Source organism: Loxodonta africana, chromosome 25, assembly GCF_030014295.1.
Source record: "Loxodonta africana isolate mLoxAfr1 chromosome 25, mLoxAfr1.hap2, whole genome shotgun sequence".
Taxonomy (NCBI): domain Eukaryota; kingdom Metazoa; phylum Chordata; class Mammalia; order Proboscidea; family Elephantidae; genus Loxodonta; species Loxodonta africana.
Genome location: NC_087366.1, coordinates 43370342 through 43385700, shown reverse-complemented (window position 1 = coordinate 43385700; position 15359 = coordinate 43370342). Strand labels below are relative to the sequence as shown.

The window sequence follows — 15359 nt, the reverse complement described above, 5'->3', positions numbered from 1 at the left end:
CCCGCCTACCTCCCCTCCCAGGCTTTTATCTCTGTTGGAAGATCCTGCCTCTGCAAGCAGGCTACCTCTGTGGAACCCTGCCTCATCACCAACTAGCTGTGTAACTTCGGCCAAATTACTTCACCTCTCTGGGTGCGCCTCAGTTTTCACACATGGAAGAGGGAGAACACTAGTACCTCACAGAGTTGTTATAAACATTACAAAGAAACAAACATTAGGTGAGATCAAATACATAAAGAGCTTATTTCTATATTAAAAAAAATTTCTACATTAGGACATACTTATCTACTTAGATTTACCCCATTCTTTCTCATGACTGCATAGTATTCTGGTGTATGAACGCTCCATAGTTTATTGTAAACAGTTCTCTATTGATAGGCATTAGACTTATTCCCTTTATTTTTTCTTTTATTAAGGTGACAGTGAACTTCTTTGCACATATAACTTTGTGTAGCTGTGTAAACAGAACTCTGAGATCCAAATCAAAAACTAAATCCTTTGCCATCCAGTCAATTCCAACTCACGGAGACCCAACAGGACGGAGTAGAACTGCCCCATAGAGTTTCCAAGGCTGTAAATCTTTACGGAATCAGACTGCCACATGTTTCTCCCGTGGGTTCCAATTGCTGACCTTTCAGTTAGCAGCCAAGCACTTTAACCATTGTGCCACCAGGGCTCCTTACCTGTATGATAAAGTTCCTAGAAATAGAATTTTTGGGACAAAAGGTGTGGGGATTTTAAATTTTGTTAGATATTGCCAAATCAGCCTTGTCTTTTGAAAAGACTATGGGGAGATTTAATGACTTCCTGATTTCAAGTCACAAAACCAGCTTTCATGATTAGGTCCAATTTTCATTATGACTGGAAGATTTGAACTTGGTGTCCTTGTCATTGTCAATTTTTGTCATTAAAGATTTTTGGTGGTTATGCTTCATTTACTCAACTAGATTTTTAGCTTCTTTTGGGCAGGGTATCAAAAGATGTATCGGTGCAGGCCTGATATACTACTAGGCACGTAATAGGGGCTCATATAGTGTTGGATGGAAACCCTGGTGCCATAGTTGTTAAGAGCTACAGCCGCTAACCAAAAGGTCGGCAGTTGGAATCCACCAGGCACCCCTTGGAAACTCTATGGGGCAGCTCTACTCTGTCCTATAGGGTCACTCTGAGTCAGAATTGACTCAAAGGCAATGGGTTTTTTATATTGTGGGACACACAGTAACACAGTGAGAAGTCAGGATTCCTGGTAGCACAGCTCTGAGACACAACCAGTTTACCAGCCAAGGAACACTGCTAGACTTTTTTGGGAACCTTATTTGCTGAGACATGAAGGTTTTGTCCTTATGTATCTTATCCTTTTGACCATTACTTTTTTTCTAACTGGTTATTGTTGTTACATATGTATTTATTGTCTTCTATAAATTGTTATTTTAACCAGTCGCTTTATTGAACTTATTTGTTAAAATTTTTAAGCTGGTTTTATGGAATTTTCCAAGCAATCATATTGCTCGCAAATATAACAATTCATTTTCTCCTTTCTAATATTTATAACTCATTTTTTCTTGCTTTATTACATTTGGTAGAACATTTAAAACAGTGTTTAATAATTGCGGGAATCTTATTTTTTTGTGTCCCTAATGGCAACAGTGGCAATGGTGATGTTCCTGTCTATAATGGGAAGGTCTTTATGAGTCAGAAACTCGACGACAACCGGCAAGAGGCAATGGGCAAGGGGCAACTGTGGATCGTACTGGCTTTCTTCCCAGTGTTGTCCCTGGGTGGCGCAAATGGTTAAGTGCTTGAGTGCTAACTGAAAGGTTGGTAGTTTGAACCTACCCAGAGGTACCTTGGAAGAAAGTCCTGGCCATCTGCTTTTCAAAGGTCACAGTCATCGAAAATCTTATGGAGCATAGTTCCACTCTGACACACATGGGGTCAGAATCAACTTGATGGGAACTGTTCTTTTTTTTTTTTGGTTTTGGTTTTTAACTGAATTTCCCAGTTTTGTACTTACATACTTAATTGTTTTAAACATATTCTTTCTTACGCTACAATCAGTAAACAGAATGATGGCTCATCATTTCCTTCTCCACATTGATGATATTTTTTCTCAGTGACTATCAGCTATTTCAGGAACCCTGATGGCGCAGTGGTTAAAATACTTAGCTGCTAACCCAAAGTTCAGTGGTTCGAACCCACCAGCCACTGCACGAAAGAAAGGTGTGACAGTCTGCCTCCGTAAAGATTTGCAGCGTCGGAAACCCTATGGAGCAGTTCTACTCTGTCCTAAAGGGTCGCTCTGAGTTGGAATCAACTTGATGGCAGTGGGTTTGGTTTTTGGTTTATCAGCTATTTCAGTCAAAAATTGTACACACCTAGGTTTTCCAATGGTTAGTTTTAGGAAAAGAAAAGTCATTTGTTCGGTTTTTGTTTTCTTTGTGGTTACCTTGGCAGAGGAAAGGCTGATGACATGTTGATCCTTTTCATTTGTTACGATCTCAGTGATACTGAACATGTGTCCCACAAGTTTCCCCACTGGCTTGGTGCTTATATTGGGATGCCACAAGCGGAGCACTTTATCATCTCCTGCAAAGAAAGACATGCAAAGATTGTTAATTTTCTTAGACGACACAGTTTATCAAAGTTTAAAAAGTCTCTCTCTTGCCCAGTCATACCCTTACTTTTCTTCTGTGATCAAATCACCGTCTGTCTCTTCTGGGCTGCATTTTCTGATTGACTTGCTCAACTGCTACCTCATTTTGAATCTGCTTCTACTTGTTATGGCTGTTTTGTAATGATTGTTTTTATAAATACAAATGTGAATTCTTATAAATATTTTATGAGTACTTATCTTGATTCAATGCTTTTCTCTTTATGCATGCATTAATGCATTATTTATACTTTATTTACTTCCAAAAAGTATTTAAGGCAGCTGTTCTTTTGTTTTCACAAGCTTAAATTATGCAAACATTATAATAATGAAAGAAATCAGGGGAAGAGGGAAATTGCACATAATCTCACCATCCTAACAAATCAACTGTTTTCATTTTTCCCTCTTCCCATCTAGCAATTGTCTCTAAGCATTTATAATTTGTGAGTAATTATAATCATAGCATATACTTTTGTTTAATTGTTAAAATTACATGGGTACATGGTAAAAGATTCAAAAGGATGGAAGGGTATTTTTTTGGTCTTCTTTCTCCACATAATTCCTAGTTCCACTCACCATAGGTAATTACTGTTAATGATTTTTTAAAAAAATAAATTAGATCTACTTCTAAAAAAAAAAAAAAAACCCATCGCCGTCAAGTTGATTCTGACTCACAGCAACCCTATAGGACAGAATAGAACTGCCCCATAGGGTTTCCAAGGAGCAGCTGGTGAATTTGAACTGTCGACCTTTGAGTTAGCAGCTGTAGCTCTTAACCATTGTGCCACCAGGCCTCCACCTCCTTTGGAGTACCAAAAAAAAAAAAACCCCAAAGCTGCAACCGTTGAGTTGATTCCAACTTATAGTGACCCTATAGGACAGAGTAGAACTGTCCCATAGAGTTACCATGAAATGGCTGGTGGATTCCAACTCCCAACCTTTTCGTTAACAGCTGAGTTCTTAACCACTGTGCCACCAGGGCTCATTTTTTCTAACAAAGATTTCTTGAGAAACTACTATACATTGGCATTTTCCTAGATGCTCAGGATACAAGAAACACTAGAAATTGTTCCTGCCCAAAGTCTACTTCTGTAAAGACCAAAACTTTTACGTTTAGGCTCAGATCCAACATTTTCTCCCCAATGTTTTCCCTGATTGCCATTCCCAACCCTGGATGGAGTTAAGACTTCTTCCTCTGTGTTCTCGGGATGTTTTCTTCAGACTCCTTCTATAGGACTCATCCTACTCAACATAATTGTTTCCACATCTATTCACCCATTATCTCATAAGCCTTGTATTTCCAGTTCATAGCAGAATTTGACAAATACCAAAAAACCAAACCAGTTGTTGTTGCGTCAACTCCAATTCATGATGAGGCAACGTGTGTCAGAGTAGAACTGTGCTCGGCAGGGTTTTCAATGGCTAGATCACCAGGCCTTTCTTTCGAGGTACGTTTGAGTGGATCAAACCTCCCACCTCTCAGTTAGCTACAGAGCGCATCAACTGTTTGCACCACCCAGGGAGGGATTCCTATTAAAGAGTAAGTGCTTAATACATGCCTGCTAAGTAAATGAGTTGGCCAATAGAGCCACTCATGAAGTAGTTAACACATTTTGACTAAATCTGCTTTGGTTTGAGACCTAGTTCTATTCCTTATTCTATCACCTAGAATAAGTTGGAGCCCCGGTGGTGCATTGGTTAAGCATTCGGCTGCTAAACGAAAGGTCGGCAGTTCGAATCCACCAGCCACTCCTTGGGAATCCTATGGGGTAGTTCTAATCTGTCCTGTAGGTTTGCTATGAGTCAGAATCAACTTGACAGCAACAGGTTTAGAATAAGTTGTTTCACCTCTCTGGTTCTGAGTTTCCTTGTCCATGTAGTGGAGACAAAGGGAGCTTATGTCAGCTTTTTTTTTTAAGAATTAAATGGTACATGTATAACTCAACAGTTTCTGGACCATAAGCTGGCAATTATTACTACTAGTGTTATTATGATGATGATGCATTTTACAAAGCATTTGATGAAGACAGAGAGGAGCTGATACAAATATATATGAAACATGGTCCCTGGCCTTGAGAGTTTATAATCCAGTAATAGCAATAAGGTAGGCATGAAAGATATATAAAGCAAGTATTTATAGAAGGTATATAAAACCTGAAAATAGAAATGTTATAAATACAGTAAAACCTGTGAAAGCCAGAACCTAAGACAGACACCTGTAAGAGAAGGAAAACCCAAATATTTTCCACTAAGAGTGACAGAAAAAAGTGGTTAAGACTGTACTCTGTCAAAGGCAGAAAACTTGCAAGACCCAGAAAAACAAGGCAGTTTTGACATGTTCTGCCTCTCACAGGCTTCCCTGTAATATATTATGATTCACAAGGTGTTAATTCGCCTTCTCTTCTTTTTTCCGTTTATTTTTCTTTTTTGCTAAACCAGGATTTAGGTAAAATCTACACATGAGAGATAGAATTTTCTTTCCTTTAGCAAGTTCTAATCTCAGTTGGTGAGTCACTTGATCCGAGTGCCTCACTTTTTTTTTTAATAATTTTATTTATTTTGTTGTTATTGTTGAGAATATACACAATAAAACATATGCTCATTCAACAGTGTCTACATATGCCATTTAGGGACACTGATTACATTCTTTCAGTTGTGCAGCCGTTCTCACCCTCCGTTTCTGAGGTGTTTCTCCCTGATTAACATAAAGTCACTGCCCCTTAAGGTTCCTATCTAAGCTTTTAAGATGCTGTTGTCAATTCGACCCCATACAGATAGTTCTTAAAAGAGCACAATACTCAAGGCAGACATTTTTTACTAGTTAAGCTAAACTATTGTTTGGTTTTAAGAAGATTTCAGGGGATATTTTCGGTTTAAGGTTTAAAGATCATCTCAGGGTAATAGTTTCAGGGGTTTAGCCAACCTTCATGGCTCCAGGATGTCTGGAGTCCATGAGAATTGAAATTCTGTTCTGTACCTTTCCCCTTTGATCAGGATTCTTCTGTGGAATCTTTGATTAAAATGTTCAGTAATAGTAGCAGGGCACCATCCAGTTCTTCTCGTCTCATGGCAAAAAGGCAATTGTTCATGGAGGCAATTAGCCACACATCCCATGTCCTCCCTCCTCGTCCTGAATCTCTTTCTTTCTCTGTTGTTCCAGGCCAATAGAGACCAACCGTTCGTTGTTCCTTGGATGGCTGTTTGCAAGCTTTTAAGGCCCCACAAATGTCTCACTTTTTACGAGCTGGTTTAGTTTGGAGAAAAAAGTGAAAGAAAAACAGCCTCTAGTGAACCCAATTAGTGCGGTCCGGGGAAAAGAACACAAGGCTGGGAGCAAAGTAAACTGACTCAAGCGCATCTACACCAGCTCTCTGGTTACATGAGAACAAAGGGCTGTCCAAAGGAGCTAATATTAGTTCAGATAAATTAGTGACCTCAATTTCCTTATCTGTAAAACTGATCTACAAGATTCTTCCCAGCTTTAAAATTTTATGAATGTGTGTTCTGGGGGGAGAGATGGTTAACAGTATGAAGAAAAAAAAAAAATGTTGCTGTCGAGTTGATTCCAACTCAGTGAACCTATGGGACAGAGTAGAACTGCTCTATAGGGTTTCCAAGAAGTGCCTGGTGGATTCGAACTGCTGACCTTTTGGTAGCAACCATAGCTCTTAACCACTACGCCACCAGGGTTTCCAAACAGTATGAAGGTAGTATAGAATTCTTATAGGTACTGAGAAAACCCCCAGGTTTTCAGTTACGTGATTCAAACTGAATAATTCCAATAGTAGAGTATCTTGCCTGCATTTGATTGTCACTGGCAAGAAGTATATCACTCAGGTGTGTTTAGGACTTCAAGTCTCAGGCCAGTTGAAAGTCCTAGATAATGTCGGCCCAGCAACCTCTGAAATGGGCATTATCCCTCCTGGAGGATGGGGTCAGGCTCTCCCCAGAAGAAAATGCCTAACTTGTATATCACACAGAGGAGGATGCAATAGAGGACTAGGACTACCACCCAATAAACTTCCAGGCCCTTTAAACCACGGGATTCGCCCAGGATGCATTGTGAAGGAAACCTAATTTTCCAGAAGTTCTCTATTGTCTACTACCAGAGGTCCTCCAGCGGTGCTTGCTTTTTGTTGATAGTAATGTAATCCGTATATAGCCTGTGTGATAGCTTTTTGAAGCCAGAATGAGCAGAAAGGAAACCACACTAAGCTCTAAATGCCTTCAGCACTTTATCTGCGTTATTTATTATTATTGTTATATTATTACTATTATCATTATTATTATTTGGTGACTCATGCTCTACTTTGTATTACAGTTATCTACATACATGTCTTATTTGTACTATTAGACTTTCAGTTTTTGAAGGTTGGGCATACAACCTGATCTTTATGAGGTTTATAGTCTCTAGTCCATAGCAATGATCTCCCTTGTTCCACATCCTCTTCTGAATCCGGCTTGAATTTCTGGCAGTTCCCTGTCAGTGTACTGCTGCAACCATTCTTGAATTCTGTTTAGCAATATTTTACTTGCTTAATGGAAACCCTGGTGGTGTAGTGGTTAAGTGCTATGGCTGCTAACCAAAAAGTCAGCAGTTAGAATCCTCCAGGCACTCCTTGGAAACTCTATGGGGCAGTTCTACTCTGTCCTATAGGGTCGCTATGAGTCAGAATTGACTTGACGGCACTGGGTTTGGTTTGGTTTGGTTTTTGTGATATTAATGCTATTGTTCAGTAATTTCTGCACTCTGTTGGATCACCTTTCTTTAATGGGCACAAATATGGAAGCAGAAGTCAAGAAATCAAACAACATATTGCATTGGGCAAATCTGCTGCAAAAGACCTCTTTAAAGTGTTAAAAACCAAAGATGTCACTTTGAGGACTAAGGTGTGCCTGACCCAAGCCATGGTATTTTCAATCACCTCATATGCATGGGAAAGCAGGACAATGAATACGGAAGATAGAAGAAGAATTGATGCATTTGAATTATGGTGTTGGTGAAGAATACTGAATATACCATGGACTGCCAGAAGAATGAACAAGTCTGTCTTGGAAGAAATATAGCTGAATGCTCCTTAGAAGTGAGGATAGTGAGACTTGTCTCACCTACTTTGAACATGTGTCAGCAAGGATCAGTAACTGGAGAAGGACATGATGCTTGGTAAAGTAGAGGGTCAACAAAAAAGAGGAAGACCCTCAACGAGATGGATTGACACAGTGGCTTGCAACAATGGGCTCAAACATAGCAACGATTGTGAGGATGGTGCAGGACCAGGCACTGTCCTGCATTGGACTTGACAGCAGCTAACAACAAGAAGTCCATACAACTGGGTAATAAATATTTGTTGAATGAAATATAAACAAATGCATACAGAGCCCTCCTTTCCTTCCCCCCAAGAGATCTTAGATGGCAGATAACTGCTGTATACACTGGACCTTCCAAATTATGAGCTTAATTCTTAAAATAGCCAGTAGAGACAACCCCTGAAACGGGCATTAGCCTTCCTGGAGGATGCGGCCAAGCTATCCCTGGGTAAAAAACTCTTGATGGCCACCACAATAACACTCTGGAAATTTGCAATGTTTTTGTAAATATACTGCCCTAGTTTGGCTTGATTTTTTTTCTTTTTTCTGCAAGAGCTTCTGTTCTTTCAAGCTCATCAAATGTCTCTGCACATTTAATACATTCTACTCTGCCTAGCAAAGCTGCTTTCATTGTATACTTAGAGTCATCAGCTGGTACATGCTGTATACTTCGCAATGTGCTTGGCTGAATCGCTAATCAACAAGAATATTCTCTTGAGAAAAACGTGTTCTCAGTTTTTGAGGATTTGCATTTTCTGCTAATAGAGTCTCCACAACTGTGACAATTCAATAAATTTTGTATGCTGAGAGGTATTAATTGCTTGTCAGTCAAACTGCAAACTTTTCTTGTCTTTGTGAGAGAGTTATGAAACCTACAATTCATGTGTTTTCAAAGTTGTAGATGGAGACCCTATGATATAGTAAACACCATGTTTCATCTTACAGTTTACATTCTTTTGTGTGAGAACAAAGGGCTGTCCAAGTGGTGAATACCGATTCAGATAAATTAGTCCCAGGATATCTTTTCGGAACAATACGGTTTTAGGAATCAAATCTCAACTCAGCCATATATTTTGGTATTGCTTTCTCAAAGAGTTTCACACCTAGGGTTTAGGTTAAAAGATGACGGAAGGCTACTATTTGTACCTAACTAAGGATGTGCAGTGGGGGGTACACAGTGCATTGCCCTTGAGTCTCAGACATTTTTCTTGCTTTGTCTCTCATTTCTACTATGCTCTCCTCCTTCATCACTTCAGGCTTCCATGACCTCTTTCGGACTTGTGGTTCAGGTCAGGAAAACCCAAAATTTCCATTGCAAGTGATAAGTCAAATCAGTCATTAAATCAGGAAGGGCTAGTGATGATGAAGAAATAGAGATATAACCATCTCATTTATTAAAAAAAATTTTTTTATTGTGGTAAGTATATCTATAACAAAACATTTGCCATTTCAACAGTTTTTACCTGTACAATTCAGTGATATTAACCACGTTCATCTTGTTGTTCAGCCATCACCACTATCCATTTCCAACATTTTCCATTACCCTTAACAGAAGCTTAGGGCCCCTCCTGCCCCTGGTGACCATGAATAAACTTTGGTCACTATATGTTTGCCTATTCTAGATATTTCATATAAGTGAGATCACACAATATTTGTCCTTTTTTCACTCAACAGAATGTTTTCAAGGTTCATCCATTTTGTAGCAAGTATCAGGACTTCATTTCTCTTTATGGCTGAGTAATATTCCATTGTATGTATATACCACATTTTATTTAATAGTCATCTGTTGATGGACACTTGGGTTGTTTCCACCTTTTGGCTGTTGTGAATAGTGCTGCAATAAATATTGGTATACAAGTATCTGTTTATGTTCCTGCTTTCAGTTCTTTTAGGTATATGCCTAGGATTGGGATTGCTGAGTCTTACGGTAATTGTACGTTTAACTTTTGAAAATATCTAATTCTAGTATCTGTTCCTTTATGTGTTCTAAATCTTAGAATGGCATTCTTTACATGATAAACCTGAAATAGTACAGTCTGGAGACTTGGATTCCTGTTTTTTCTGAGAAACCTTATCACCAGGGCTCAGGAAAACTGCTCCAAGTCCAAGCCATGACTGTCACACACTGCTTTGCAGACACCTTCCTTTCTTTTCTTGACCTTAATTGAATTTTAGAAGTTTGTGGCTAATTAATGTTTTGTCTTTCTGAGTGCGCAAAGCTGTGGGTATAAGTTAAATTTAATTGGCAAGCTGGGTTCCAAAATTTCCAGAGGACATTTTAGTTTATCTCCCTATGAATAGGAAGTTTAAACAATATAATCATAGTGTTTTAGATGCAAAGGGATCTTGGAAATCAGGTAGTCCAACACCTTCCTTTTACCAGATAAAGAAAATGAAAAACAAAGAGAGATTAAGTGATCGTTGAAAATCATACATTTGGTAGCAGTCATGCTATGAATAACTCAGCTCCTCTAATTTTTAATGCCTTGTTTCTATTTGTTTCACTTTCCAATAGACTACTGTATAATTTTTTTAAAAATAATTTCTGAATCATAGCTAATTTTAAATAAGTTTTATGGAAGGCCCAAAGCTGTGCACAAACTTTAGATGCACAATGGACTTGAAAATAATTTTTTTATTGAGTTCAACTTCATGCGCTTAGAAGGGAGGTTGCCTAGTCATGAAATAGTGCAGCTATCAACAGAGGCAATTCAGGGCTGAAGCAGGATCCCTTGGCAGGAAAACATGCATTGGCTGCTGTGTGTTTAGGGTGAACGAATTTGAAGAAACTTTACATGGGAGGGGCCAGTAGCTCTTACTTGTTTGATATTTGGGACTTTCGTGGTACATTTATTAATTTTTTTTTTTTTTTTTGAAAGCCAAATATCTGCTCATTTCTTGCATTGGAAATAGCCTTGGATGACATTCTTGGCCTGAGATTCTTTGCCCTAGTCCTTAACAAGCACACGACTACAACCAACCACTTACAGGGTTTCCCAATGGGCGCTGGTGGTGCAACGGTTACACATTCCACGGTTAATCAAAAGATTGGCAGTGTGAACCTGCTCAGCCATTGAGTGGGACAAAGACCTGGCAATCTGCTTCCATAAAGATTACAGCCTAGAAAACCCTATGGGGCAGTTCTATTCTGTCATATAGGGTCACTCTGAGTCAGAATCAACTCAAGGGCACCAAACAACAACAACCATTTCTGTCAGTTTTTCAGAGGCCTACCCATTCTGTGAGGAGCCCTGTTGGTGTAGTGGTTAAACTGCTCAGCTGTTAACCAGAAGGTCAGTGGTTTGAACTCACCAGTTGTTCCACAGAAGAAAGATGTGGCAGTCTGCTTCTGTATGACTATTAGGCAGTTCTATTCTATATCTTTTTTATTCTGTCATATAGGGTGGCCATGAGTTGGAATTGACTCGATGAAGGCAACGGGTTTGATTTGGTTTGGGACCCATTCCACTGGTTTCTTGTCATCAGCCTTAATCAGGTTGACTTAGTATTCAGCACGAAGGGCCTCTATCAACTTGACATACACAGCCCCCACCACAATTGAATGGGAGCACACAAAGATGGCCTTGGCATTGTCTAAGGCTTTGGCAGCTTCATGAATTCCACATGCTAGGCCATCGTGGGTGAGGGCAGTCTTCAACGCCTCTTGAAAACAGTCTTAATGACTGTTACACCTTCAGCAGCGATGCCTTTTTTGGCTCTGGCAGCAGGTTGCACATGGAGCCAAGCTTCCATCTCTGCACAGCTCAGTGGCAATGGGATTTTTTTTTATGGCAGTGTTTTCTTCTTCTTTTTGTAAAATCTTTTTTCCTTTTTTTTTAATTTCAGACTTTCAATTTAGGCCATTTTCTTTATTCTTGTTTGTTTTGCTCACTTACATCTTTCAAGTCTACCAACAGCTCACATCTCCAACCAGACCTTTTCCCATCGACAGAAGAAATCCCCCCAGAATGTCTAATCAACATCTGACTTTAAACTTGAAATTGAGTTTTGGCTTGGTTTCCTTCCCTATGTAAGTACCCTCTTCCTAATTTCCATGTAAGTCACAACACAATTGCTCCAGTTTTCCCACCTTACAAACTTGGAGCTGGCCAATCTCTCTTATTAATACTGGTATCAATCAATTGCCAGGGCTTATGAAGAATTTATTTCCTGTGTCTCTAAGACTGACTCTTTTCTTTCTATTTCCATAAAACCTATGACAATTCAGACCCTCGTCATCTCATTCATGACTTCTGTAACAGCCTCCTGAATAGAATATTGATTTCATTTTATCCCAACAAACCTCCTCTTATCTCCAAAGTGATTTTTCTTATGTATTGTGTATGGATAGAATATTTAGTGAGAATCTACTACATGCCAGGCATACATCATCTCCATTAATCTTAAAAACTACTTTATGAAGTAGGTGTTGTTATTTTAGTATTATTGGCAAACTCGTATTGAGCATTTACTACATGCAAGGCACCATGCTAAGAGCCTTATCTGAATTAGTTTAATTCACACAATAAACTCATGAGTAGGTACTACCATCATCTCCATTCTACAGATGAGATTGAAGCTAATAAAGGTTAAAAAACCTGCCCAAGGCTACACAGCTTGGGAGTAAGACAACCAGCATTTGCACCTAGACAGTCTGACTCCAGAGCCCAGGGTCAAAGTCATTTCTCTATGTTGTTATTGTTGTGTGCCGTCAAGTCGATTCCAACTCATAGCAACCCCATGTGACAGAACAGAACTGCCCCATAGGGTTTAAAGGGCAGTAAATCTTTACAGGAGCAGACTGCCACATCTTTCTCCCATGGAGCTGCTGGTGAGTTCGAACTGCCACCCTTTCTGTTAGCAGATTAGAGCCCCACTATTGTGGACGATTCTACTCTGTCCTATAGGGTCACTATGAGTCGGAATCGACTCGACGACAGTGGGTTTAGTTTTGTTTTGGTATTGTAGCTGAGGCATCTAAGGCTCCGAGAGTATTTCAGCCTTCCACTTTCCCCCTCAAACTTTTTACATCATCATCATTCCCCTCACTCTCAGCAGATGACCTTGTTTCCTGTCTTCTACCTTACTTATCCCTTCAATGTTGGTATTCTTCAAGGTTCTATCCTTGGCCTTCTTCTCTATTAACTCTAAACTATTGGCTCTTTACTTTTTGGTCATGAACCCCTTTGGAGATTTCATAAAATTTTGGCTTGCTTTCCAGAAAAATGTACATGTGTGTACACATGTGTGCACACACGCACACGAGTCCTACAACTTCTGGGGAATCCGGGACTCTTTTAAAACCCACACATGAACCCAGGCTAGGAATTCATACTTGCACACATATATATAAGTTCTAAATGGACTAAAGGTCTAAATATAAGATATAAAACAAACAAACAAAGAAAAACATTAGAGTAAAATATAAGTGAATGTGTTTCACATATTCTTGGGGTGAGGAAGGCCTTTCTAAATGTGCCATCAAACCCAGAAGCCACGAAGTAAAAGGCTGACATATTGGACTTTACACAAATTTTTTAAAATTCCCTAAGGTTTGCCCCCAGGGTCCCTGGTTGTGCAAATGGCTAACATGCTCAGCTGTGCTAACTAAAAGGTTGGAGCTTCGATCTGCCCGGAGGCGCTTGAAAGAAACACCTGGTGATCTACTTCCAAAAAATCAGCCATTGAAAATCCTACAGAGCACAGTAACTACTCTGATACGCATAGGGGCACCATGAGTCGAAGTCGACTCAACGGCAACTGGCGAAAAGTTTGTCCCAGCAGTAAATTCTATACCTTTATTAAAATCAGTATGTTAAACAAGGAGAGCCCTGTTTGCAAAGCAGAAAATTTCTAAAACATGAACTGGGATCTTACCTCCAGTCACAATCACATTTGCTTTTACGCAGTAACAGAAGGTGTTTGCTCCTCTTGGCATGGAAAACTCTCTGACAGGCCTGGAAAATACAAATTAGATGTAAAACTTGTGTATTTTTCCTTCATAAAGATAATTCCAAATTATAAATAGGTTATGTGCCATAGGTTCACTTCTCAGTTTTTAAATCCATTTGCCCGAAGAAAATATTATAAGTAATGATTAAGTCCTCACCAATCCACAGAAGTCTATTTAATCCATAATGTGGTTGTATTAGTACAGCACTTGTTACTGTTCCTGTTTAAAAAATAAAAAAGTCAAATCTCCCACCCTGGGGTTGTGGTTGTGCCAGTGGTGAGGATGGGAAGAGATCTATCAGGTCTTAATCCAGAAAGGATAATGGGTGGCTGAATGAGCCATGTGGTAGCACACAATACCCACAATACATCTGGATACCCTCCTCTTTACTGTCCACTTCCAACCTGCCATCAAGTCCTGTTGATCTAAATTCTGAAATAGATCTGAAATCTGACCATGTTTTCCTATTCCCACTGCAGTGTCTTGGCTGAACCTCCATCCTCTCTCACCAGAACTACAGCAATGAACTGCTAATTTCTCCTTGGTGGGCCGTCTTTCACAATAATCCTATTTCCTCCCATTAACCTGATCTAGTCAGAGTATTAACAGGTTTCAACGATTGCTGGTCCCTGAGGTAAATATTATCATTATCCTCATTTAGTAAGTGAAGAAACAGCACTCTTGTTGGTTCTTTTTACAGGGAGCCTAGCAAGAGCGAGAATTGGGGATGGGCAGACTTCTGTAGGGTCCCTGCCATCAAGTGGGTGGAGTATGGCAGGGACTTGAAGTGTAAACTGGTGATGTCACTTAGAACATGCCCTGGATTTGAGGTCAGGAGGCCTGGAATTTGGTTGTGTTCTATTGCTAAATATATAACTTTAGAGAAGTCACTTAATCTTTCTGAGCTAGTTTCCCATTTATAAAATCAAGGATTAGATGTGACCTACCTAGCTTCTTTCACTTTTAAAATCTTAGGCTTTATGCCTCCTGCATAGCTGTGGCTGGAGGGAGGTCAAGCAGAGCCACAGTCTAGGTGAATGGTGTCTGGAGTTGTGGGGGGTATAACCTGCACAGCCGTTTGAAATGGCCCCAGAATTGGGACTGGGGTACATGAACAAGAACTCTAAACTGGTGATGCTTTCTGGGCCATAACGTAGCATTAGGTGTGGAGGAAGATATGAAATCAGAACAGGATGGTGGATTGTGAGAGAAAGAGGTCTGGATTTATGAATTTTTTGAAGGTTTCTGGCTATGGAATATCCATATTGGAAAGACTTAAGGGCAGTAATATGTTCGGAAAGTTGTTTCTATCTTATCTAAGATTGCTAAAACATTTATTTTCCATACCAAAGAAGGTCTGGTGGTGGTAAACAAGTTGGGGAAAGTGGATTGTGGGATAAAAATATGCCCTGAAAGGGAAATAATCAAGGGAGGGAATTCCCCAGCAAGACCTGTGAAAGAAGAAGAGTTTTTAGAGCATACTCAGTAGATCCTCAATCAGCCAGTCAACATCCATTTATTGAGTGTTGGCTATATGCCTGAGGCAGCTATTATTATCCTTAGTGAACTGATGAATACATCAATGAACTACGATATCAGAAGGGAGAGCGTGCAGCAGTTAAGGGTCACAAACTCAAATGTCTAAGGAGCCAGGTAGGTAAACCAAAT

At 39.6% G+C, this 15359-nt stretch overlaps 1 protein-coding gene across 1 annotated transcript in view; it reads right to left on the bottom strand.

Annotated features, from left to right (window-relative positions):
* WDR64 (WD repeat domain 64) overlaps window positions 1-15359 on the bottom strand; it is a 156033-nt gene that overhangs the window by 80660 nt on the left and 60014 nt on the right. Inside the window, exons 9-10 of the mRNA XM_023549317.2 lie at window positions 13616-13695; window positions 2447-2586 (exon numbers count right to left, since the gene is read on the bottom strand). Of these exons, the coding sequence (XP_023405085.2) occupies window positions 2447-2586; window positions 13616-13695 (220 nt within the window). The remainder of the gene's footprint in view (window positions 1-2446; window positions 2587-13615; window positions 13696-15359) is intronic.